The sequence below is a fragment of the Anser brachyrhynchus genome (genome assembly GCF_964034855.1).
Source record: "Anser brachyrhynchus genome assembly, chromosome: 17".
Classification (NCBI taxonomy): Eukaryota; Metazoa; Chordata; class Aves; order Anseriformes; family Anatidae; genus Anser; species Anser brachyrhynchus.
Window position 1 is genome coordinate 7,906,640 of NC_137710.1, and position 26,699 is coordinate 7,933,338.

Here is a 26,699-nt window from a genome sequence, read left to right on the forward strand (position 1 = left end):
GACAAAGTTGAAAGTAAGCAGGGCATTTTACAGACCAATCCTTTTGGAGGAATGCGCAGGCCTCAAAGAACCAATTTTGTGTAGTAGTATTACTAAGGGAAGAGTTATAGGCTAAGGTCAGTAATGCAAAGCTCTTAAATACGTGCATCAATTTTGACTTACATGGATGCTTATGTTTTCTCCTGAACTGGGGCCCATGCGACTGAGAACTGTGAAGCAATAGTGTACTTTATATATCAGTTAAAACTGCAGATCTGAAACACTTTTAAAAATTATTTAGCTTGTACTCATAGAGATGTGGGGCTTTCTTGCATAGGCTGGTGTCACTGTGAAGTTCACGTGGCCAAGGGGATCCACAGGGGTTCCAGGAAAGCTTAAGATAAGAGCAAAGTCTCATCATTCAAGCCTGTGAATCAAGTAGGAGTATCAAAGCAAAGAAGTCCAAATGGTTTTGTTTTCAGTGTGTTTTCTTTTTCTTCTTTTTTTTTTTTATGCCTTCTGATTTAATCCAAACTTCAAATTTTTTGGGGGGTGGTGGGGAGGCGGGGGCAGAGTTCACTGCAACTGTCTGGGTTGTATGACTAATGTAAGAAGCTAATCGTTGGTGAGATCTAGGGTATCTCAGTTTCCTCCTGCTCTATTTTGATGCACTTAAAACCGTCCAAGTTCCTTGGATGAATGTGGTGAAGGAACTCACAACCAGAAAGCTGCTACTGGTGTTGTGCACAAGGATAACAGTTAATCTGCCTAAGAAGCCATCTTACTTGCGGCGCTAATTGGCTTGAGAGGATTATGGTACTATTAGTACAAATGTCCCAGGAAACACTTGAAACAGATACACAGAAACAAGGGACAGGTGTGCAGGCTGACCAACAAATGGGCAGTATTGATAATTCTTTATGCAAGGGGGGAGGAAAGGACTAAATTCAGGTGCTTTCTGTCTTAATAGCCTTTGTGGACCTGATGTGTGGGGGGGGGGGGGAGTTAGGTTATTTGTGAAGTTCTTCAATGATTCAGAGAAAGAGGCAGTGATGCATAAGAGGATATCTTTCAGGAGACCCTGAGGAAGATGCTCCAGACTACATGGATGTGTCCACCAGAGGACACGCAGCTGCTGGTGGGCAGGCATGAGGGCTGACCGCCAGAGGTAACAGCCGTGAGGCTGGAGGGTGAAGGCAGCACCAAGCACGTGGTGGAGGGAGACGGCACCGCTCTGTGGGATTTCAGACTGACCTAAGGCAGGAGCAGCATGTGCTCAAGTGAGAAGGTAAATTGTTCTTGGTCAGTTTAGCACCTTAAGGTGGCTCCCAACGGGATGGAAGGGTGGAAGGTGAATTAGAGGACCTGGGGAAACAAGGATGAGACTGATGGCCCCACAGAGTCTGGGTTAGTGCAGTGGGGCTGGGAGGGCAGGCCCTGCCAGCCCGGTAGGGTTGCCCTTGGGGAACTCATGAGACCTCCCACTTGGTGTTTTGTTCAGTTATGTTGTTTGTTTGTTTACAACTGTAGAAGAGGGTGTTAAAACAGGGTGCAAGCTACAACCTCAATGCTCACAGCAGAAAGCAAAGATTTAAAAACAAACAAACAAACCCTACCACCTTTGCTACAATCTCTTCATAGTATAAAAATGAGAAGGTTATGGGGATAACAAAGAGCAAGGTGATGATTCTTAAGGGTGTGGAAAGCGTTGCTGCTTGCTCTCGTCCCTGCTAGCCCTGGGTTTGGGTACATAAGGACTCCCTCAGTGATTCAGCCGGGGCTCCCCGCTGTGGGCACGGACCCCACCAAAGGGCACTGATCCCACCTCAGCGTGAACATCATTTCTAAACGGTTTCCCTTGCAAGTATGTTTTTATTTAACTACCAACTCTTCAGTAACTAAGAGTTAAGCTACGAATATTTTTCACTATCCGCGACCGAGCTCAGCCGCTTGCCAGCACGCCCGACCCCCTGTGAGACCCTCGGTCCGCCCTCAACAAAGATGGCGCCCGTTGCGTTGTTCCCCCTAGCGAGCCAGCCCACACCCAAGATGTCCGCCGAGGCGTCGCCCTCCGTCCCTCCCCTCCCCGTCTCGCTTCTCTCCCCGATGCGCCGCGGAAGACGCGACGCTCCAGCCGGCGCGGCTCGGTGTCGGGCGCCGGAAGGTCCGCCCCCGCCGCCGGTGCGTTCTCTATGGCCGCCTCCAATGGCGGGCCGGGCCCCGCCCCGCGGCGATCAGCTGAGGGCGGCAATGTCTGGTGACAGGAGCCGCCTCGGCCGCCGCGCTGGGTGTAAGGGCCGGGCCGAGGGGAGGGGGCGCCGGGCACCGGGCGGGCAGCCGGGGGGGGGACCTCGGCACCCCGCGGCGCCCCTCGGCCCCCCCCTCGGAGCGGGGCGGAGGGGAGAGGGGCGGTGAGCTGCGGGGAGAGGGGAGCGCGGGCCTGCGCTGCCCGCTGCCCCTCAGGCGGAGCCCTGCGAGGCGGCGGCGAGCGGCCCGGGGAGGGCGTTCCGCCTCGGCACAAAAGGGGGCGGGCGGGGGCAGGGAGGGGGCCCGGCGAGACCCCGGGGGGCGAGGGGCTGAGGGGCGGTGTGCGGGGCCCGGCCCCCGTGAAGGGAAGCGGCCGGCCGGCTGGCTGGCCATCCTCCCCCCGCCTCACCCCGAGTGCTGTGTGATTTGGGGTCGCTTTGTTTGTTTGTTTTTGTCAGATGTGAATCCAAATGGAGCGCTCGGAAGGAGGCGAGCAGAGCAAGCAGCAGCAGCAGCCCTGGGGGAAGCTGATCCGGCTGGGTGCTGATGAGGCAGAGCCGCACGTCCTGCTGCTGAAAAGAGAATGGACGATTGGTCGGAAGAAAGGTGGGACAGGCTGCTTGTGCTAGGGCGGGTTGGAGGGGACAGCAGGGAGCCCCTCCTGGCCTTTAAAGCATTAAGAGGTGGAATGTAAGTCGTCGGACTGAGAGTAGTTGGGTCTGGCCGCTTTCAGCTGTCGGAGGTGCTCCCCAGACTGTCCCTTGTTCCCCTTGGCACTGTGCAAAGAGAAAGTGTTACACTGACCTTTTTCTCGTTTTCATCAGATTTCAGCATGTGCACGTTTATAAGTGACTGTGCCTTTTAGGTCGTCTGTGACAGTTTGTACAAATAAGAACAAATGATAGTTGATTCAGAAGAGTGTCTGCATCAATCTTACTTAGGTTCCCTTTTCATTACTGTGGTTAAAATCAGTTGGAACTGCAATACAAAATGCTTGGGGTTCACAGAAATGAAAACGTCCACATAAAAGCTCACGCTACTTCTGGCTATATAAAGATTGCCAACAAGTACAGAAAGTTTCTCAGAGTGGATGTAAAAGCTTTATGTTCTGCATCTAAGGCTATTAATATTTGTCTCTTATTTTAATGCTTACTGTACTTGTCACCATGGTGTTATAATTTTTTCTACTCTGCCATGACAACCCTGATTTCCAATTCCTGTCCATCAGATCAAACTATTTAGCTAATTGCATTTTGTAAAGCAATAGCCTTGAACAAGTGCTAGATGTTATTACTCTATGAGTGATGCAGATAGCATGTTGTTGGAAAAACGTTTTATGTATTTACACATGGTAATATATATTTAGATTGCTTAACATTATCTAAGCTGTAGATAAATCCTTCAAATTGAAGTCTAGATGAGGGTTGGATTTCCTGCAAGTTGAATTGTTTCTGTGCCTGTCTACTGATAGATCAATAAAATGAGTGACTCTGAGAATGACAAGCTTTGGCTTGTAAATATTACTCGTAACATTTTCAAGAACATTAGAAAGGACAAAATGCTCCAAATGAGCTTTCCTGCTACTGGCGTGATTCTGAGTAAAATTTAGTTTACTTGCTTTCATTGTGCTTCCTGTTGTTGCAAGTTGTGCAACAGTTAACCGTAGCTGTTGACTGTGCCCTGAGTCTTTGGAGCAGGATAGCAATAAGCTGTCACAACTGTCACCAGCATTAGTGGCTGCTCCTTTTGGGTATGTTGTTTTTGTCAGCTGAGGTACAGTGCACCTACAGTGTGAGTAGGTGAAAGAGAATCATATTTTTTGGGTTTAATTTTCCTGGAAGCAGGTCCTTTGAGTCATTTGTGAGAGAGATTAGTGTCTTACGCAAGGAACTTTGAGAATTGCCTTGAACAGTCCATGTTAAAGGGAAGTAAAAAACACTTGATTTGCTCAGAGCCCTGGAGCTGTAGGGAGGAAGGTCTCTACCATGTCAATATTGTCACTACGCTTCTCCAGCATATCCCTAAATCTTAGTCAGTCCTGGGGTTTTTAATCTCCAGTCAGCTTTAATAATGTAACAGCACTGTCAACAAAGATAAGGAATATTTTCTTATTTAAAACCAAACAAAAGAAAAAGGCAGGAAATTTATCAGCTCTGGGTTCCACTACTTCTTCCCACTACACCAGGATGAATCAGAAGTTAAATCCAATCAATCAGCGTTACACTGATGTGGAAAAAGAGCTGGGTGCTCTGTGACATATCCCTCTAGAATTTAGGTTGAATGCTTCTCAAGTATTTGTGAATTGGTACCACTCTGGAGCAGAGTAATTGTGACATGATTTCCATCTGTAAAGGCTGGGAGTGGGGAAAGAAAGGGAATGAAAATATCTTGAAATGGTTGATATAAAGGTGTATCAGTACATGGGGCTTCTTTATTTATGTATCACATAGATGGACTATGTTTCTGCCTATGTGCCAGTAGAAATTTTGAACTACTGCAGATGTACATGAGCCAGTTTGTTGTGCATTTATAGCCATGTAGAATGCTGATCTGTCTGTGTAATGTGTATTTTTAAGCACACTGGAAAATCTGCTTTCTTTTTAAGGTTGTGACTTATCTTTCCCTGGCAACAAGTTGGTGTCTGGAGATCACTGTAAAATCATAGTGGATGAAGAATCTGGTCAAGTGTCATTGGAAGATACAAGGTTGGTTCTCCTGTGTACTTCTGTTGTTGTCTTCTCTTTAGTCTGCGAAGTAAAATCTTGTGTATTGCTCAAGGCATCGAGAGTAAATTCTTCTCATTTTCCTTCCTTTTTCTCTCTTTTACTTTTTGCATCTGTGGGGTGGGGTTTTTTTTAGATTTTTTTTTGGTAATTTCTAAGTATTTTTTTCTTCTTTAAAGGAATTAATGAAAAATACTGATGATGTAATAGTTCTGTGGGATATTTCTTTAGTCTTGTGGGGGGAAAAAAGATGATTACAGTGATGCCGATGTTCTTAAAAGTTGTAAGCATGAGTGTGCTTCATTTCAGGTACTTGTGAAGGGAGGTAGATACCAGCAGTGATGATCTCAAATAAAACTCATAAAATAGTAAAAGTCTGTATTTGTTATACATCTTTCTGGTATTCAAAACATCAATAGTCTGTATACCACAGGCAGCGTAGTTATCTGTCTGTTGTGGTGGGCATGTCAGATGCAGATTAAAGCCTATTCAATCTACTTGAATAGTAAAAGATGCTTGCTAGATTTCTACTGTTGAAATTTGTTTTGTTTTCTTTTGTTTAACCAGAATGATTTATTTTTTTTCCCATGGTGTCTGTATTCAGTTAGGGGTTTGAGAACTAAGGCTCTTAATGTAAGAAGATTTAAGCACATATCTCATTGTAACTACTGTTAAAAAGCAAAGCTAATTTAGTGGAACTACTTTTAGTATATAAATTTAATTACATGCTTCTTCATATACTGAAGGCCAACGAACTTGCTATGCTGGTGAAGTTATTTTCTGCAGAGTTTTAAGGCTACTGTGGAACTCAAGTAGCACTGCAGAGGTTGTGGGTGGTTTCTAGTGGATTTTAGTTTTTCTTTATAAAATTTGAAATGGAATTTGAATGGAAGGGGATTTCTTCGGAGATTGTAATCCCCTTCAAATTTTCATCTGCTTCATTTTTGACAGGATTTTTTGTCTAAAATTGCAGAAAGCTTCTGGTTTATTACATGTCAAGAAATCTGTGACACTTCAGAATGTTTCTGTAAACCACATTCTTTTTATGCCATGCCCCTGCAGTCAATAAAGAAACAAATAATACTTTTCTGCCAGCTCCCCCCATTCTTTGTGTCTAGAAGGCATTTTACCCAAAGATGAGGATAACAGTTCAAAATACAGTGAAGTATATGCATAAAGACAAAATTTAATGTGGGAGATTTTACAGGGTATCATACTGAATCTGTTGTTTCCTCTTCAAACATACTAGAATGCAGTTAAATATATTGTTCTGGTAGTTCAAGGTTAGCATCATGTACTTGCTGAAAAAAATGTTTTTAGTTGACATCTTTCTTTTAGCAAAACGTTTGTCTCTTGTTCAACGAGAGGCTGTGCTGATATTAAAAGGAACTCACTTCTAGGTATTTACATGGGCTATTTATTTTTGTTTCCTCAAGTAAAGCAGAACGTCATGGAGTTGTTCTGCTTGGAAGATGCCTAAGGAGGTCCCCTACTTCAATTTTTTCATTTCCCTTTGTTTCAATTTATGATCTTTGTTACCTCAGTAAAGAGCCTGGCTCTGTCTTCTTGGTAACTTCCTCATAGGTACTGGGCGGTTGCTATTAGGTCCCATGCTCCCCAAGCCACCTTCTCACAGGTAAAACAAGTCCAATTCCCTTAGCTCTTTAGTTCATAGGTATTGTGCTCCAGCCCTCTGGACATTTCAGTGGATATCTGCTGGACTTTATCAAGTTTATTAAGACCTTTCTTGTACTAGGTTACCCAAAACTAGATGTAATATTGTAAACGTGGGTTAATGAGTTCCAAGCACAGTGGAATAATAATCACTGCACTTGATCATCCGACTACGCCCTGTTAATACAGCCAAGTGTGCTGTAGGCCTTCATCACTGCCAGGGCATGCTGCTGACTTATGCCTAGGCATAAGTCCAAGGTGCATGATCTCATGCTTAGGCATAAGATTCGCCAAGATCCCTTGTTGATGTGTCCCCAGCCTTTACCGCTGCAGGTGGTTATTCCATCCCATGTGCAGGACATTGTTTTTGCCCTTGCTGAACATCGTGGTGTTCCCATCAGCCTGCCTAACACCCTCTCTAGAGCCCAACTTTTGCATATACTGAATATAACCCCTACTTTGGTATCATCCACAAGCTTGATAAGAGTGTACTTCCTCTCCCCATCTAGGTTGTAGCTAGAGATAGTAAACAGGATAGGTCTCTGAATAAATCCCTGATGGTTTGTGGCTGTTGGGAAAGCTTGTACTGCAAGAGGCTGTGGGATGAAATGCTAAACTTCAGGGAAAAAATGTCAGATCTAGCTAGGACATCTAGGTAATGGCTTGTAAATGTCATCCACCAATATTATTCCACAATTCCAGATATTTCAAACAGCAGGTCAGGTCATGTTTGCCAATCTGTGGTAGATTCAGAGGGCAGCTGTAAACCCAAGTTTGTAAAACCATCCATTGTTTCAGGTGCGTTTAGCTGGAAGAAGTAGTTCAGACCTATATGGTGATAAGAAAAGCCAAAGAAATTGTGAATGATGTAGTTTTCCTAACTTTCCTTCTTCCCCTCCCACACCCCCATACCCAGCCCAGGCAAAAGGTGCAGCCAGCAGGAAGAGAACTAGCGAAGTCAAATTAGTACTCCAATACTGTGGAGTACTACCAGTTAGCTGCTTATGCATGTTGCACTTCTGTGTGGCTAACAAAAAAAGAATAAGGTCATCCATGTGTTCTGATTGCCTGTGAGTTGGTATGAAGCATAGTTACCTCTTGCTGAATGAAGAGACTAAACGAGTCAATGTAACTACTTGCAGAAGACCCCACTCTTCTGGGTCTTCCAATGTTTGCACTGAATATCAGCTGAGTTCCAAACAATCAAGCAGGCTGAAAGAAGAAGAATTTTGAATGTTTGAGTTGGCAATACTGATGCCTAGAGTCCCAGAAAAATACTGCAGCATCAGCTTTTTCTGCTGCTAAGTGGAAAATAGTTTGGAAACATTGCTGTGGTCAAGCTCAGATTTTTCTGGTGAAAAGGAATGCATCGAAGGAGGCAGTTGGTGTGGGACAGTTGAACTGAGTGGACTTTGTTTTTCTATTGTAACTAATTCAAAGAACATCATTAAACACATTGTTGACTGTCCACATGTTTTTTTATCTCTGTGGTAGCATTCTTGGATCTATTTTTGAAAGACTTACCATAAGTTCGCAGGTGGAAGGAAATGTGTGGAAAACTTAATTATTGAGTAAACAGAAGTTTGGAAATAACAAAACCAAGAGTTAGCAAATAGTACGATACAAAATCCATGGAATCACCCCTTTTTGATGTATGTTTCTGCTTTATTTTCCAAACCATGCCCTAGTTGCTTGGTACTCCTTGAAAGAAATACAAGTTAACCTAACACAGCTGAAGCAGTCATTGGTTTGCTGTAAGTAAAAGCAATTGTAAGATTCTTTGAAATAGAAATTTAAAAAGCAACTAAGGTAACTTCTAAGGACCTTCTCTTGTTGTATTCTAATGTGTTTTTTTGTTTGTTTGTTTTCAGGATTCTGATTAAATATTAAGTGATTTTTCAGAGCAGGAAAGGTTTATTTGCACAAAACTCTTACTTGTGACAGACGAGCCGGTATTCCCTTTCTGTGGGGGAACAAGAGATTGATCTTCAGTGGAGAATGGTGTCCTTTCTGCTACTAAATTCTACTTATCCTGCAGTCAAGCTATTTCTGTGAACGTAAAATAAATAAAAAAATGAAACCGATACCATATAGAAGGGCTTCAGTAATTTATTAAAATTCAAAATTAATTTCAGTTTATAGTGTGTTCAGGATAATATGCACTTAAATAACTTCTAAAACTATTAACCCATAAGCTTTACCATAAATTACATTATTTTCCTGGATGGACACCAGTAATTACTAGAAAGTAATTGACTGTCATTTTTCTGGGAAGGATACCAAAGTATCTTCCAATATACAGATCATTTATCTACTTCAAAAATGGGCGTCGTCTGAGCGAAACGTGGTTGTTCATATCAATTCTGTATAACAGCCTGGATAATGTATAGTTCATTAATCAAACTGTAAAGTCATCAGCTGTGTTGGAACTGAGTCAAGGCCTTTTTTTTTTCCGCCTTTTTAGAAAGGTGACATTGGGACCTTTCGTGACATTGTTTCACAACTCAGACAATTTATGTCTGATAGTCCTTTTTTTCTTCTCTGCATCAAAAAAAAATACAGCCAGTTAAAATAAATTCAGTAATAAGTCCACAGTAATGACCTTCATATTTAGGATTCTCATTGTATTTTCTACTTATAAGGACCTTACTATAGTCTGAAACATCAGAGGAACGTGCAAATATCATTATTTATTGTGTGTCTCATTAAAAATACTCACAAAATTAATCCAGTATGTCGCCATATCTGTTAAATGTCTCTGAACATTTAAACTGAACCCTGAAACTGGAAATGCTAAGTGAAAGAATAACACAGTTATCTGGGGTAGTTGGATTTTTTTTTTCTTTGATAATTGTGAGATATGAAGACAACTGCTTCAGTTTGCTAATGTACTTGAGAAAAGCTTATGATTTTCTGTGTTAAGTGGGACCAATTTATTCCTACTTCATTTGGATCCGTAGAAACTACATAATTACTTAGTTCTCATGGATGTCAGTATAACTGTGCAGGACTGAAAAGATTTGGATATTTGTAGCTACTTTGTGAATTAGGGTCCTGGGTGGCAGTTTCTGCAGCTTGCATCATTAGACCAAGAATGAGTGGTTACTGATGCATGATGGTGATAATTTTTTTTCCAAGAATGCCTCACTTGACTTATTGCCCCTCATAACCATCTTTTTAATATAGTATCACTAACATCAGTGTCAGGTTAAAAACAAATATAGTTTCCAACCGACTGACTAGAATTATTTTTTCTTCTTAATTGCTAAACTTCTGGTGCTTTTAGTGACATGTCTGTTCTGCTGTCGTTTTCGTTCTCCAGTCTTTCAGGCTTCAACATCTATATGTCTAAAGTGAAAAGGCAAGCTCAGAATAGTTTTTTTGCTTATAAGAGAAGCCTGAAGATTCTTTAATAGAGCAAAGATTGTTGTGACCTGAAGATTTTTGTTTGTTGACATCTGAAGTCGCTTTTATTATTATTTATATTGGATTAGTTGATTCATCCATATATAGAGAGAAAGCAGTTGCATAGGAAAAAGGAAGAACTAGTATCTTGTTCAAGACATGCTGTGGTTATTCAAAAGGACTTCCTTTCCCTTCTAACTTTTCAATGTAATGCTTTTGACTTTGTGTCTGAAAAGGTCAGCAGTCCAAAGTTCTTTTTTTTTTTCTTTCTTTCTCTGTTGATATTACTAAATAACAAGAGAATTTTTTAGGCTCAAGTTGCTTTTTTTCAAGGAAAAATACGGAGGAGAAGGGAAGGTGCTAGTTTCTAAATAACTGTTACTCTCTTCTAGAAAAACTAGGTTTCTAGGTCTAGTTGAAGACTGCAGTGTCCTGAGAATGAGTGGTGGCCACCAGGAGGTGGCAGCAGAGATTTGCTGTCATTTCATGGAGAAGCTTGCTCTGCTGAGGGGAAAAAACAGATCTGTTCTTTCATATTTGGTACTCATTGCTGAGACTTGAAATAGCAGAAGTCTGAAGTTCTAGAATGCTGCAGCCCTGGAAGAGGCTTATTGCAATTGAGCTGAAATTTTTCAGTATTTGAATAATGTGATTGAGTTGTAAAGCTTGTATATAAAACATCACAGTGAAAGAGCAAAGATCTCTATTAATCAGCAATGCTTTGTATTTGCCTCTTCCCCGGTTTAATTTCTTCCATGAGTCTTGCAGCTTTTATAAATACCAAAATAATTCTTTCCAACTCATCTTTTAATTGTGCATAATGTTTTTTTTACTTTGTCTTGATTTCATATATTTCCTGTTTTATACTTAAAGGGAGGAGATTTTTCTACAGAAAGAATCATCTAATTATTTTGACACAGTGGCCAAATGTCAGGGATCATTTGTCTGTCTATCTGTCAGCTACCATCTCTTTACTAGGAGCTCTAAATGAGCTCTGAAGTCCAAATAGCCCTGAACTTCTGTCTCTCTAACAGTTGGTTTGGTGTTTTGTTTTGTTTCTGAACAGTTTTTTTTGATCCTTTCTTAAAATGTTTTTGAGAGACAACAGTTTTCGTCATGAAAAGTATCTTGTATTTTCCCTTCCTTCTCCTAGGTATTTATGAAAACATTTACTCCAAGTTATCTTTTCTTTCTCTTTATAGTACTAATGGAACAGTAATTAATAAACTGAAAGTGGTTAAGAAGCAGACATACCCTTTACAGACTGGAGATGTGATCTATGTTGTTTACAGAAAAAATGAGCCAGAGAACAGTAAGTAAATAATATTTTTTTAAAATGGTATACTTAGTCATTTTTGAATCATGAAAGGGAAAAAAATATAATTAAAACAGAATTACTTCATTTTAAGACAAACAATTTGTTGACGTGTAGAAACAAATCTCCATAAAAGAGGTCATGGACATGCCAATTTTTACAGTGACAAGTAGCAAGTTAGGGAAATCTTTCAAACCGTATTAGTTTGAAGTGTTTGGTTTAAAAAAAATAAAATCGGGGGGGAATGGGGATATATTTTCCAGTTGGTTTTATTAATATAGACTCAGTTAGTTTCTCGATGAAACTTAGAGCATGCCATAAATCTGTTGTTTTTTGAGTTCATGCATTTCACAAATCTAAACAAAATGGATTGAAGAATTTGAGAAATGAATTAAGAAATAATAAGCTTAATGAAGCTTAATAAGAAGAACAACTTTCGCTGAATTATCGCTGAAGATACTCGCAGTCTGCTCTGACACAGAGCAATTTTAGGTTTAAGAAACGTTTAAGCCTCTGGTTCCACGGCTGGCACAAGTTAAACTTCACACAAAAGCCTCTCTGCCTGGTTTCCTGAGAAGAAAAGATCTTGCTGTGCTGTTCCTAATTGCCTCCTAAGTAGGAGTATTAACATTGTACTACAGAGGTGATCCCTCATGTCCCTATTCTGTTGTCAGGCACTTTGGAGAAGCAGCCACTTGGACATAGAATTTGCTTGTGTGAGATTAAGGTTAGCTGTTTTTTGGTTAAAAATTCTGATTAATATTCTTATCTCTTTTAGATGTTGCGTATCTTTATGAATCCTTAAACACAAAACAGGATGCAACTCAAGAAACAGTAGGTAAGGAAGTAATTTAAGACCCAAGAAGAGGAGCTAAGCTAAGCTCCAATAACTAATGCAGCCTTTTTGAGAGAATTTGATTCCTTGGGAATTCTGAAGCCGTGATGTGGTGACTGTCACACAGATCTTTCTTTCCCCTTTTTTTCCCCCCCTCACTGTAGAAGCTAATGTAGAAAACCAATGCCATGTGACCAAAGATACCTCAAGTACAGGAAGAAGTAATGATGAGACCCAAATTACCTCATCACCATCAGCTACTCAGTCTTGCTATGAGGAACCACAGCCATCTACTTCTACATCTAACCTCTTTAATGCTTCTTCTACCTCTCTTATTGAGTCTGCATCTGAGCAGGATAATCCTTCTACATCTGGTAAGAATTGTGTCAAGTATTTAAAGTTTGTTATCACATCAGCTGTTATTCCAGATTTGAACTTTAACCTTACCCCTCTCTGGGTCTGTAGCATTTACTTCGTGAAATTCTAATGAAAATACCAGGTGGATGTGTGTACTTCCTCTGAGTAGGCAGGGTAAATCTTGGTGGATAGGTAGAGCAGTTGTGAGAATTGCTTATGCTCTGAGATGCACCATATCCTTGTAAATCCCAGACTGTTCTGTTGGTACACTATGGGTTTGTAGCAGTCTGGTGAAACCTTAGCAAATGTATATGGTTCATATAACAAAGCAAGTAGATACAAGTGCTTGCCTGCATGCAGTCACTCCAAGAAAATACTGTAGTTGTCACTGTTTCTGCTGCCAGTCACCAGACCCCTTTCTCTTGCTTAGAGCTCTAAGGCCAAAATATGCCATGTAAATCCCTTGTCTGTGATCTTGTATTGGCAAGTGTTAATACCCCAGTGCTGCGTAACTTCTATGATAGAACTGGAGTAAGAGTAGTTCTCTGAAAAATGGCATTTGTCAACAATTCATTGGGACTTCTTCCACTCGTTTGAAATATATGGAAATAAAGCTTTGTGCTCTGATGTGCTCCTGACCTGTTGAATATTATCAATATTGTATAAATCCTCTGCCTAGCATCTTTGTCAGAAAATAATAGTCTTTGAATAAATACTCTGTACTTTAGAGAAGGGTGAGTTGTGGGTGTTTTAAGTAGGGTTACACAGCTAATAGCCTTATTTTCAGGTCTTCCAGTTAGATTGGCTCAGTGTGCCTGTAGTGTAGTTAAGCAGATATTACTTCTGTGCTTTTGCACCACTTTTTTCTATTCAGCTGTTGAAATTGATGCGTGTGCATCATCAGCATTTGAATAATTTTTTTTTCACGTCCCATATCTGTATGCAGTTATGTTCAATCTTCTGTTTTTATTTTGCAGGATCGCAATCCTCAGTTTTCACTCCTGTGCCTGCTTTCCCAATCTTAGAATCTGTGTGTCTAAGAGCACTGCATGATGAACGTGAGAAGCTTGATGACAACACTGAAACTTCTGCAATTGCTTCAGAAATCAATGACGAAGAAAAAGCAGAATCAGATGCTCAAACAACAGGGGAGGAGGAAGTTTTGGAACCTGCTAAGAAGAAACTAAAAGAAGGCTAGTATACTGCACTATTCTGCAACCTACTCTGCACTCTAAGATTATTGTTGAAAGTTAGTTTAAAACACTTAGACATAGCTTTAAGTTTCTAATTTAAGTTTTTTAAAGAAGCCCCGTGAGATTAAGAAAAATAAGCACAGATTATTAGATTTCTGTTAAAGTGAAGTAAATTGAAAATGCACACCTATCAAATGTAAGGAGGATTGAAAGGCTAGGTTAGCGTGGGATAGGTAATGTTTTCCCTCCTCACAATGTAATTCTATGTTTTAGTATTGTATTAAATAAGGAAAGTAACACTTAGCCCCCTCTCCTCCCATCTGCAGATTGAGTCAGGTCAGCTGTCATCAGTCCATTTTCAATTTCTTCTCATTTATTTGTTTTCTGGTCCAGTGAAAATGACGACTTCTTTAGCAGAAACTGTTATGTGTAAAGCAAGAACCTTTAGTTGGGCCACTGTCAGTGAACCGTGAATTAGTGTACACCTGTCAGGTCTTTTTTTTAACAATTAAAAAATAATTTAAAAAAAAATACTATGGAGTCTTCTGCCTTTGTAGATGAAGATTCCTGTCCAAATGTTCCAGCAGCAGCTCCAAGTGAATGTATAATTAAAATTGGCTCTGAAGATGCAAAAACATCAAATGTGAAACCAGATAAAATGGAAGAAACATTAACTTGCATTATCTGCCAAGAGCTGCTGCATGACTGTGTAAGGTAAGTATGATTGACAAAAGCTGTAATCATGTGATATTAAGATAAGTTCAGTGACAACTGCTTGAGGTGCCCAGGATATTTAGGGTATTCACAAGCCCTTCTGAGTCTTTTTTTTCCTCCCCTCCAAACTATATAGTTTAATCAAGCAGATGCTTTACAACTGTGTCTTTCTGATTATCTCAACGCATCATAAATATCTTCTGAGTGTTAAGAATGTAACTAAAAAACTGAAAGATTTGTATTTTACTTCGTGCTTTCATTGCTGTCATGCTTGTGTTTTTCAGCTTGCAGCCTTGTATGCACACTTTCTGTGCTGCCTGCTACTCAGGATGGATGGAGAGGTCTTCTTTATGTCCAACGTGTCGTTGTCCAGTAGAACGTATTTGTAAAAATCATATATTGAACAACTTGGTTGAAGCTTATCTAATTCAGCATCCAGGCAAGTTGAACAGTGTGTGTAAAAGAATCTGATGTATTTCACACATTAGCTGTGTATGTAACTGATGTAAGCGCAAAGACTATTGTCTGTTAAATTTGTATATGTCATGCTACTCTGCTGTTTTCTCTGACATGGCTGTAAGAAAACAACTGCTTACATTTAATCTGACATAATAGCTTGTAATATTTCAGGTAGTGGGTGAGAATTAAAGGCGATTTAATGCTGTAACTGCATATGCTAGGAATTCTTAATTTTATCTTACTACTTAATCATGGGAAGAATATCAGTTCTATCAAATAGGAGGCACTGACTGATTAGGCTGCCTAAACTCAGATAATTCTGAAAAATATACTTGAATATGGATTTAATTAACTTTGATCATAGACTCATGAAAACAAAACTTCACTTGCCTGATATTAGAGTCTCATTAGCAGACAGTGGAATTTAACTAAGATCTTCTAGAACTGTTATCTAAGAATAAATCTTATGGAAATGAAAATGCAATAACCACATTGTTAAAGTAGGGTGGGAGTAAGAAATGTGATGAATCCTGTGCTCTTTTCTTGAAATCTGAATTTGGTTTTCATGCAGATAAATGTCGTAATGAAGATGATGTACGTAGCATGGATGCTCGAAACAAAATTACTCAAGACATGTTGCAACCTAAGGTGCGGAGATCTTTTTCAGATGAGGAAGGAAGTTCTGAAGATTTACTGGAATTGTCAGATGTAGATAGTGAATCTTCAGATATCAGGTATGTCTATCCAAATGGTGCATTAAATTAGATTTGTTTATGCTTGAATACCTAAACCCACAAACTAAACTAGTTCCACAAACACTGTTATTGCTAATATTGTTTCCATGATCATTTCCAGAATGAATCTTTTGTTTTCAGGTAAGTTCATTCTTACCAGTAATTATCTCGGCAATTCTACTGCCATCCTACTGAACTTTGACCAGTCAACAAAAAATATTTAATACCAGAACACCCCAAAGCCTAGCAAGATTCAGTTTATTACCAGGGGCTCTATCCGGAATAATACAACAGATTCATATGAGATGTGTGAAAATGTCTTTTGTGGCTGTTGCTTTACAGAAAATAGATTTCTGGCTAAGGTCTTGTTATGAGATAAGCAGTCTATGACCCTATGAGTCTAGCTGCAATAATTGTGCTTTCTTACATGTCAGGCATGCTGCTTTAACCAGGTATATGCTACTGAAGCATCTGATGCTTGACCTAGGGATTCCCAAGCACGAAAATAGCTTCTCATTTCCAACAGCAAACACTTTTTGCTGTATGTCTAGAAGAGAACAGAAAAACTCTTCCAGTAGATAATTATTCCAACTTTGTTCCATTCTTTTTTGTTCATCTCAATTCCAGTCACGCCACTCAATTTTCTTTTTGAAGCTGTTAAAAATCCTTTCTTTCATAGTATTTCCTATATGTTACAACTAAAGCATTCTTCACAGCTGTGAGGTACTGAGTTATGTAAACTTCCATATGTTACTGGATGAAGAAATTCCAAATTTAAACTTCAAGAATGTGACCAACCTTGTCTAGCATAGGGATTTGAGTTATATTTGCATTTGTTGGGTGTTATTTCCTATGACCTTATTTCTTTTTTTCAGTCAACCATATATAGTATGCAGACAGTGCCCAGGATATCGAAGACACTCTGTTCCAACTCTGCCTGGCACAGGCCAAGAGACAGAAGCAGGAGGAATGCAAGCACTGGGAGATGCACCCTCTACATCTGCCAACTTCCCTGCAGGTTGGTGTCATAAAGTCTTCACAGAAGTATGCAACTAAGATATTCCAACTCATTCACCTGTTACGAACTAAGTTTGCTTACTGTAGTAGTACTGTGAGAGTGTCACCACTCCACATAGTTATCTTTGCACATATCATGAAATTTGGCTGTGGTTCAGATAGACTTCTGATGGTCGATAATTTGTAAATTGTTTTACATATTCAAATATTTTTACAGACCTCTGTAGTTTAGAAGTCTTAATGTAATTTTTCTGTTCTTTTAAAGAATCTTTCTAAATATATATATATATATACTGCTTCCTTGATACTTGCAATTTTTTTTTATCTTGTGTTCACTAAGATCCCTAGTCCAGATTGCAATCCTGTGCATCATTCAGTCTATACTTTTGTTCCTTTTTCTTTGTCTTTTTCCATCCATCTAGCTGTCCAGGAATATGTGTGTCCTGCTCAAGGAAGTCACGTAATATGTACCTGCTGCTTTCAGCCAATGCCTGACCGAAGAGCAGAGCGTGAACAGAATCCTCATGTTGCTCCTCAGCAATGTATGTGTATATATATATTTTTTTAAGTTTTTCTTAAGTTTGGCTACAAAACTAAGTCTTGCCTTATTTTAGTGAAGTTTAAGTTTATTTTTAAGAGTGTTCTTTATTTGAGTATTCTTTATTGGATTCTTGTAGTCAGCGCATGAAATAAAATTTATTATTCCTCTATAGAGTTTATTTTAAATCTGAAAGTTTTACTTTAAAAAAAAAAAAAAAAAAAAAAAAAACAGGTTTATCAGGGCTCTATTATTATTGCTTTATAGGGACAGTGACTATTGACTTTTGTTGTGTGCAGTCCTTACAGGGGTTTTCTTTGTTATTTTACAGGTACAGTTTGTCTGCAACCCTTCTGTCACTTATACTGGGGCTGCACTCGGATGGCATGTTTTGGCTGTTTGGCACCATTCTGTGGTATTTGGGGATAAAATGTTTCTTATGAGCATGCTTTCTTTGCAATAATTTCTGTCTGTCTTGAACTTCGGGTAATTTAAGAAATATGATAGATTAGTTTGAAACACAGTCATGCAAAAGGAAACACAGGCTGTGTCCTCACATTCCAAACAAATAATTCTTGAGCAATGTGTATTAGCTTCGAGAGGATTTGATTTCTTGTGTCCTTACCATACTGAGCTTGAAAGCTGTGCTTGTCGAGCAAAATGCTTTCCAGTATAAAAAGGATCAAAGTGTATTTCAGCCTGGTAAGAGAATCGTGCAAGTCAATGCAAGAGCACTGAACATTTGGTGTTAACTGAATGGAAAAGAACCTTACTCTCTTAAATATGTAGACTGCTGAAACTCAACATTTAAAAAAAAATAAAAATAAAAATAAATGAGAAATACATTAGAACAGTTGAAATTACTTGACTGTAGTTTGAAGCTAATGGAATATGCTTTTATAACACTGTTAATTTGTGTAGATCACCACTACTTGTGGACTGAAGGTGAAATTGTAAAATCTTAATGTTTTATCTTTGATTTCAACTGGGAATTATGTATCACATGCTTTAGCACATGTTGAACACAGCCATGTGCTTGGAGCTCACATGAGTTTGTGCACGTTATTTCAGGAAACAGAAGAAACTTCAGAAAATGTTTGAGGGCCGAAGGGTTGGGGAAGAAATAGTAACTGTTCTTCTTCTTCTTCTGATTAGAAATAAATCTTGGTGACAAGTGTTTAGATGGAGTCCTAAATAACAACCACTATGAGTCAGATATCCTAAAGGTATGCTTAAAAATCTTTATGTAGGATGCAAAATAATAAATGTACATTGCTTAAGATTTACTCCTGAAATTATAGTTATGTGCTGCCTGACAACTAAAGTGATGGCATTGTGTCACTTGCAGCATGTGATTCTGGAAGGCAAGTCAGATGAGCCCTGAATGTTCATCTGGACCAGGACTGTAGTTACTGTATCTAGACTGGAAGTATTTTGAGGTGGTAATTTGGCTCTTCCCATCTTTGTATAATAGGGCATGAATCCTGTAGATACGTTCTATTCAGCAGCTCTTCCCTTACCACCCAAATTAACAAAAAATAATTGCCATAACTCGTGAATTTGAGTTTTAATGACTAGAATTCAGATATGTTTAGTTGTTAGATCATCCATGAACTTTACTTTAAGTATTTGTTTGAAGTATTTGTTCAGGAAGTCAGTTTCCACAGTCTAAAGTGTAACATCTGAAATATTAATTAGAGAAAAATAAATCACTAAAATATATCAGGAAAATGTTTTTTTTTCCCAGAATAGTTAAAATTGTATTTGTGATGCATGGAAAATATTTTGTCCATGCCATGCCTAGGCTATCAAAATTAGGTAAAGATTGGATGAAATCTTGATGCAAGTTAAATGAGAATGTGACTGAAGGGAGATGATGCAACTTAAATGAGAATGTGACTGAAAACAATTTGCATTGTTTTGGCAAAAGTAGGTATACTCTGAACAAAAGATACTGAGCTAAAGACTTTATTGGTGATCTGAAAATATCTTGCTCATTAAGCTAAAGAAAAGGTATTTTTATTTGTAGTCAGAATCATCCCATTTTGAAAGCCCAGTTAGATCTAGATTTGGAAATATTTGGTGGTAAATGACTTTGTCTGTCTTGTAATGTTGGAGATTTTTCTAATTTAAGTGCTTAAATCACTCTTTTTTTTTAGGATTACCTGGCATCCAGGGGTTTGACTTGGAAAAATATGTTAAATGAAAGTCTGTTAGCTCTTCAAAGAGGAGTTTTTATGTTGTCAGGTATGTTAATGTTCATTTTGGTCTATGTGTAACTCCTTGTATATGTATAACTCAGTAAGTAATATTATCAAGAGGTTTGAAGTTCTGTATATATAACCAGTGTCATGATGTTTTTGTTAAGTCTGATTTCTTATTCCTTACACTGACATTATGTACAAACTGGATTTCTCCCCAGATTACAGAATTACTGGGAACACAGTGCTTTGCTACTGTTGTGGCCTTCGCAGCTTTCGAGAACTTGCCTACCAGTACAGGCAGAATATTCCTGTTGCTGAATTGCCAGGTGGGGATAGCTTTGCACAGTACAGAGAAAGTCAGTTAAAGAGTTAGTTTTATTCTTGTATCTTCTGTTTGAAGCCTTAGATTTAAATGAGATGTGTGTTTATATTCTCCAGGTTGACAGGTCCTGGTGTAGGGCAATTTTTTAGCACCTTTATGTAGCTTGGTGGAAGTCTTTTTGCAGAGCTAATATGCTGGTTGCTTTACTTGTCAGCTGCTAAATTTGCATATAGTTATTGTCAGACTCCCTAATGGGATCATTTCTTTCAATATGATTTCTTATGCATATAATAAATGTATCTGCTTAGTGAAAAGAGGAACTCAGTAAAATCCAGAATAGATTCATCATGAACTAGTTGATGTAATTTATTTTTCTCATTTAAATATGTAAGATGATACATTTCCTGAACAACTTCATATTCTTACCAGCTCTCGACTAGGAACAAGAATGTTTTCATAAATTAATTCTAAATCTGTTTGCATTTACAGTTTTAGTATAAAATAGCATACAAGCAACTGTGCCTCCGTCAGTCCCAAATCTGTTGGGAACAGAAGCTCTTCCAACAGTCTACTTTTAAACATTACGTTTGTCCAGTCAGTTCTTGCTAGAAACCGCTTCCATGTCTTTAACTATTGAGAACTCTGCATCTGTGCATAACAAAAGGCAGTCAGTCTAGCTTGTTTCTTCTTCGTGTTGCTTTTCTTTTTAGTGTAATGCCCTGCTGGACCACTGAGTTATAACGTATGTAAAACTAAGGAAGAATGACAAACTACCCAGATTAGTTTTTCTTTCATATGGAAATGTATATAGACATGCTCAATGTCCTAAACCGTAAAGTCCGTTAAACAGTCCATTAGTCTATTAAACTAAGTAGTAAACTTTCACTTGAAAGCACTGAGAAACAAATCTTTTTATCGTAAGTCTGTATGAGATTCGGAATGTTTTTTCTTTTTTGGTCCTTTACTGAGTGTTTTCTTCCTTTCTAGAAAGGTGAACCAAGATAGTTTATTGCAGTTTCTTGCAAATGTCTTGTTTCTTTACAATGTTTGCTCTGGTCAGTAACCAGCACTATCAGTGGTGTAATAGTATATACCACCTTATTCAATAGTTTATTTAATAAACGTAGCATTTTATTTCTTCTTCTTGTAGTGACTGTCACGTCACGTCCTGATTGCTACTGGGGGCGCAACTGTCGAACTCAGGTCAAAGCACATCATGCCATGTAAGTTATACAATTTAGAAAGTGTTTTTGTTTGGTTGTTTTTTTTGGCTTAAAAACAAAATCTGTCACGTGATAAAAATGAAATACGGAGCCTGAAAAAAGGGTAATGCTCTATTTCTCAAATGTTTTAATACATGTAAGAGATGTAGACTCCTGGTTATTCATGTGAAATGTCCATCCGAACTAAGGTCCTTGATTTAAAAAAAAATAAAATAAAATAAAAAAATTCAAGGCCACTGATAACCAATGAAATGCCATTCTTAAAAGAAGAGGCATGTGTGTTAAGACAAATATTAGAGAATTTTAAAAACAAAACAAAAATTGTCCACCAGCTAACTCGCTTCAGGGAAAGTTAAAAAAAATCCTTCTTGCTGTATTCTCTAAATTCTCAGTGTGGTTCAAGACAGAAGAGCTGTAACCCCTTATTGAGAAACTGCTTTTAATGAACAGTAGATTTTGCACCATCTTTCTAATGCTGCAGTGAACATGCACACTTAGTATAATTCCTTTAATATTTCAGGTACTGTGGGTTGAAAATAACCAGTCTGTACAGCTTATTACAGATCATAAGAAAGACTTTTAAAATATTCATCCCCAGTCATTTACAAATTCAGAGGGTTTTACCAAATACCTTTCAAAAATAACTTGGAATTTAAGTTGCAGATTTAATTCAGAAGCACCACCGTTACCTGTAACTTCATGTTACAGGACTGTATATGTTCACACAGGAAATATTGTTTTGAAATGTTAGAGAGTTAATTCGGTATTAAAGCACTTACTAGGTGTGTGCCTTTGCATTTTGGTGGATAATTCCATCTAAAATGGAAATGACTGATTTTTTTTTTTCCTTTTACTTCTTTTCTTTCAACCATTAGCAGTTTCTAAAACTTCACTGACTGCTGCTGTTAGCTATTAAAATCCATAAACACAAATAAACCTGTCATACTGTTCCTAGATATCCAGTCATGGTTTTGTTATTGAGCTAAGCAGTTAAGTAGTTTGGTTATGTAAGCAAGGTTTCTTCCTAATCTTTCATCTGTTTCGGTAAGAGGGGAGAAAATTCATGGTCTCATTTGCATTCTCTCTTCCACACATGTATATACACACTCAGCACCCCAACTCATGTTTCACTTGTCGGGATACACATAACCCAAAGAGAGAAGCAGAATGAATAGTGAGAGGTTTTTGAGAATTCAAAAGGAGTACCTTGTATAGAATTTTGTGCTATCTGTTTAGAACAGGCAGACAGGCTTGCCATTCCCATAGAACCTAAATAATATAGAATGAGAAAAACGTTACTTATATTTTATCACCAGAAGAAGACTGTAAGCCAGCAAAAGAACATATTTGTGCTCAAATGTATTATTAGACTGCTTAATACTAATTCCCAGTGAGTTGTGTAATGCTGCCTACTAAAAATAACCTATGTCTCTCAGGACAAAATGAATTCTCTTGATTCCTGTTTTAATTGCCTTCTGGATTTGAAGTATGCAGAAGTATAGAGGAATGCTTTTAATAACACGTTTTCTGTATGCATAATAAAACTACCAAGTGTTAGGCAGAAGAGATGCTGAAAATCCTGTTACAGATAACATGTTAGTAGAGTTTGATCTAAACAGGTTCTTAAAAACACTGTTAGTGTGTAAATGTTCGGTTTTAAACATTTAAAATACCCCGTGAAAGATGCTGACTTCTGTGTTGCTTGACTTCTGAGAACTGTGTTGCATTTTAATATTTTCTTTTTTTTTATTTCAGGAAATTCAATCACATTTGTGAACAAACACGATTCAAGAACTGAATACTTGTAGTCTGTAGAGAGGGGACAAAAACTTGTTATACTGCTTGTACAGTTTAAGGTTTCAGGGGATCTTCTCAGTTCTCCCAGTAGCAGGGAATCAATAACTTTTGCATCAGGTAATCTGGTGTGAACTTTTTAATTTGTAGAATTTTACAGCTGTATATGAATAAGGTAGATTTTTTTCCAAGAAAGTCAGCAAGCATTGCATTCCATCCTCATGACTACAGTGTCCCTGTATCACTTCAGTGAAGAACACATACAGAAATCACACACAAAAGCCAGCCATATCTTGGGAAGACCTAAGAATAAGGAGTGTATTTGCACTACTTGTGAAGAAACTACGTAAAATCCTTAGACTTAAAATAGAAATGTTTTGTATAAGTATCTGATGATTATTTCAAGAGCCATTAATATTTAAGAAGGAAATTGTCAGTGTATATTTGTAACTGCATTTTGCGGTAGTCTGATATTTTGTCACTACCCTTTGCATTTGGGCTAGAAATACATTAATCTTCATTTAAAAAGAAATTCCGTCCATTAAACAGCTGTTTCAGCTTAAAGCTTCTACCCTATGTGCAGTGTTATAGTGGAAGAAGTACAGTTTCTTTTCTTAGTTTTGTTGTGTTGATGGTTTTTATTCACGTTAAATTACAAAAATAATTGCACAAAAATTTGAAAATCACATTTAAAGTTGGGGTAATACTTGAAGCAAAACAGACTTCTGCTAATATTACTTCTGTAGTATTTTATATCAGAAGACCAAACCGTGCTTTTGACATAGAGCAGCAGCCAGTAGGACACTGGCTCATTTTTTTGTATTTCTTTTTTGGTTTGATATTGTATGCTAAGTATGTACCTCTGCCATGCAGCTGTTCTCTAGCATGCATACACTGGTAAAAAATGTAGAAAAAGCTATAATTTAAAACTGAATATAGCGGCTTTACTGGGAAGAACAATCTTACAGAAAATAATTACTTGGACAAACTGTAGCAATATGGAGGCATTTCTGGCTAGGGATAGGGATGATGAAGGGGAACGCTGGTGTTGCTGACATAAATAACATAGATCTTATTTTCATGCCTTTTGCAGAGTTCATTCAGGAAATGTCCCATGCATCATTTAAAAAAAAAAAACAAAACACCACCACCCCTCCCTGCTCCCCCAAATGATTTGATCCGAACTGTTTCATAATAATTTCGTAGTTAATGTTCACAAAGCTCAGCTGGGACCAATTTCTCTTTTTCATCATACTTAGAAGAGAGTGAAACAGAAAGAGAAGAAAGCATACAAAGTTACCTCTGTAGATACCATGTCGTTTTTAAGTATGCCTTACTTGTGAGTAGGATTTATACTGCAACGTTAAAAAGTCTGCACACTATCTTGCGATATAATGGAGCACAAATGATGCAGCACATCACGTCTACTGGTGTCAGTGAATTAAAAAACAAAAACTATTTCCAGTAATGCACATCTTAATATGAATGCTAATTAAAATTATGCATTTATGTTTAGATTTTTATTTTTTAAAATAGCTGCCGCAAGGCTGGGTCTGCTGACCATGTCCGTATGCTATTAAAAATACACTTTGGTGTGGACTTCTCTTCCTAGTCTCTGGGCATTTTCTCCTGTGAGTAGGGTTGAAATTGGATCTGGAATAATACTTGAAACTTCTTTTAACAACAACAGTGTGTTTCTGTCTTTTAGTATTATTAACAATGTTCTGTTGCTTCTGTATTTGTATTTTATGTTTAGATTTTTTTAATGGTTATTTGTATCTTCTCAGGACAACCATTCCCAACTGTTTTTGATCTCATTTTTCATCTCTGGCTGTGCATGTAGCAAAATGAGTGCAGTTGTAGAGATCAAGCCTTTGCACATTATATGCAGAAATGTGCTTTGCATTCTCATTCACCACTTCCCACACCCCAGATGGGCTTTCAGCATAGACTTGTCACTGTGCTAGTGTTCAAGCCTCTTGTGCTGATTTTTTTTTTTTGGTCAAAAGTAGTATCTACAGTACTATGTACAACCTCGCTTGCACTTACTGAAGTTATGTTTGTATAGGGATATATTATGTGACAAAAAATCTGGAAAAAAAGTGGAACTTATGTACTTAACATCTAAACTACCTGTGCAGTAGAGGTTCTTCAAATTCCTTTTAAAAAACCCTTTTTCCCTGTTATAGGTAATTGATCTGCCTTTCTATGCATATAGGGTTGCAGTAGTGCAATGGAATGAAGGGATTTTTTTTTTTTATCATTTGTATTGTACCAGGAAGAGATGAGAAGTTAACTTGCAGATGGGGAGGGTGAATAAATCCTGATCTTTATATGCTCTTAAGTAAGTAAGAGTATCTGTCATGGGTATTACATACTCTATACGTTAGACCTTTTTAAATGTATGGTTACCAGGTGATAGTTAATGTGATAAATGTATGAACTATGCTTGGTGTAATTGTTTAAATACTGTAAAGGTGCAGCATATTTTTTAACCTGTCTAAAGCACACCCCCACCTCCTTTATAAGAGATATTTGGAAGCTAAGCATGAAATGTAGTAGAATAGATGTTGTGAGAACCAGGGTAATTATGATAGAGTTTGACATAGTGGTGAATAAGGTACATAGTCTCTTTGAGAAAGTTCTTTTATAAAGAAGGTGGAGTGTAGTTCTTCCAGTTCTCTTTTGTGATTTATTTTTTTTTTCTTGAATTAAGAAGTTATTAATTAAAAAAAAAAAAACACAAAACAACAAAAAATATTCACTGAAGTTGTCTGTTTCTGTTTCTTCTGTGGCATATTCTTTCACCACAGAAATAGATGTGTGTGACATTTTCTCGTGACTGGTCAAGCTAGCAATTATTCGAATGTTGAGATTTTACAATGAAGTGTCATCCTTGAACTTGTAGTAACTGAAAATGACATGAGGTTTTTTGTCAATTGAAACTCAATCTGACACTTGAAAGTTTATACCACAAGGGATCATTAGTAGATCTACAGGATTTGTAGCAAATAATGGAAGTTTAAAAAGTATAATGTTTGCAAACAAGGTGACTTCAAGATACTAGTAAGGAAAAAAAGTTCACTTAAAAAAAGCGGATACAACTTATATTTCTTGCTACATTGTAGAGACTGACATGGCAAGCATTATAACAGCATTATAACACTACCAACCTTAACAGCAGACTAGAGAAAATGAATGTCATACTGTGCTAATCTTTATACCTTCAGGATTTTCAATGATCTAATGCACATAAATGATAAGATTTCAAATGGCCGCTATTAATGGGACTTTTTTAAATAGAACTATTCCCCTGCTGAAGAAATAGAAGGACTTGTTTGCAGTCCTTTCTGCGTGATGCTACGGACAGTGAGGCCAGAGTAGTTGAACTTCCAGTTGCAGCTTAGCATTCTAGGATTCTTTGTGGCGGTGTTGTTCCCACACTTGAAGCTAGGTTTCTTTAACTTGTTGTAGCCTATCTATACTGCTGTTCTTAACCCAAGTGTCATTTGTTCTTCAGACTAAGTTTAAGAGAGGCTCAAACTCACGGTTAAGTAATAAAAGAGTGAAAATGCTACGTTGTTCTGTATGCCTTAAAGACAAACTGACAGACCTTAAATCTTTTAATGGTTTTCATTTGTCCTGCACGTATATTTGTGGTTTTAAGTGTTTTATGCTCCATTATATCACCAAATGACCTGTAACTAATTTAGTTTAAGAGGACACTGTTGATTTTTGGACTTAATGCCCTACCAAGTGATCAGTGCTGGCACAACATAAGCACTTCAGAGCTCTTCCCCCATAAAGAAAAGGGTATCAAGCTTGTGAGAAAAAACTTGGCCTTTTGCAACTGCAACAGCTGACAAAATACTAATCTCAACAGTTGGTTTTAATTTGAGAGTCCTCAGTATCTCAAGTATCAGCAACTTTGTAGGATAATTTGTGTTTAAGCTCTGTACAGTTTTC

General features: G+C 38.0%; 1 protein-coding gene across 4 annotated transcripts; it reads left to right on the forward strand.

Annotated features, from left to right (window-relative positions):
- Window positions 1-1,046: 1,046 nt before the first annotated feature.
- CHFR (checkpoint with forkhead and ring finger domains) lies at window positions 1,047-25,640 on the forward strand. Of its 4 annotated transcripts, none has more exons than XM_080559729.1 (18): window positions 1,047-1,267; window positions 2,685-2,832; window positions 4,832-4,931; window positions 11,231-11,340; window positions 12,122-12,181; window positions 12,343-12,552; window positions 13,513-13,728; window positions 14,286-14,442; window positions 14,727-14,881; window positions 15,473-15,635; window positions 16,511-16,653; window positions 17,075-17,194; window positions 17,522-17,605; window positions 18,346-18,416; window positions 19,350-19,437; window positions 19,613-19,720; window positions 20,867-20,939; window positions 22,695-25,640. In XM_080559729.1, exons 2-18 carry the CDS (start codon window positions 2,697-2,699, stop codon window positions 22,735-22,737), a joined length of 2,037 nt encoding a protein of 678 aa, XP_080415855.1. In that variant the 5' UTR covers window positions 1,047-1,267; window positions 2,685-2,696; the 3' UTR covers window positions 22,738-25,640. The 4 variants fall into 4 exon arrangements, with proteins under 4 accessions (XP_080415855.1, XP_080415856.1, XP_080415854.1 ...); XM_080559730.1 differs by lacking the exon at window positions 1,047-1,267 and adding an exon at window positions 2,043-2,160; XM_080559728.1 differs by lacking the exon at window positions 1,047-1,267 and adding an exon at window positions 2,119-2,269.
- Window positions 25,641-26,699: the final 1,059 nt, after the last annotated feature.

Bases quoted from the DNA above. Each gene is read 5' to 3' on its own strand.
- CHFR (XM_080559729.1), top strand. From the start codon at position 2,697: ATGGAGCGCTCGGAAGGAGGCGAGCAGAGCAAGCAGCAGCAGCAGCCC. The intron at 13,729-14,285 runs GCTAGTATACTG...CTGCCTTTGTAG, and splicing joins TAAGAAGAAACTAAAAGAAG to ATGAAGATTCCTGTCCAAAT. The intron at 14,443-14,726 runs GTAAGTATGATT...TGTGTTTTTCAG, and splicing joins CTGCTGCATGACTGTGTAAG to CTTGCAGCCTTGTATGCACA.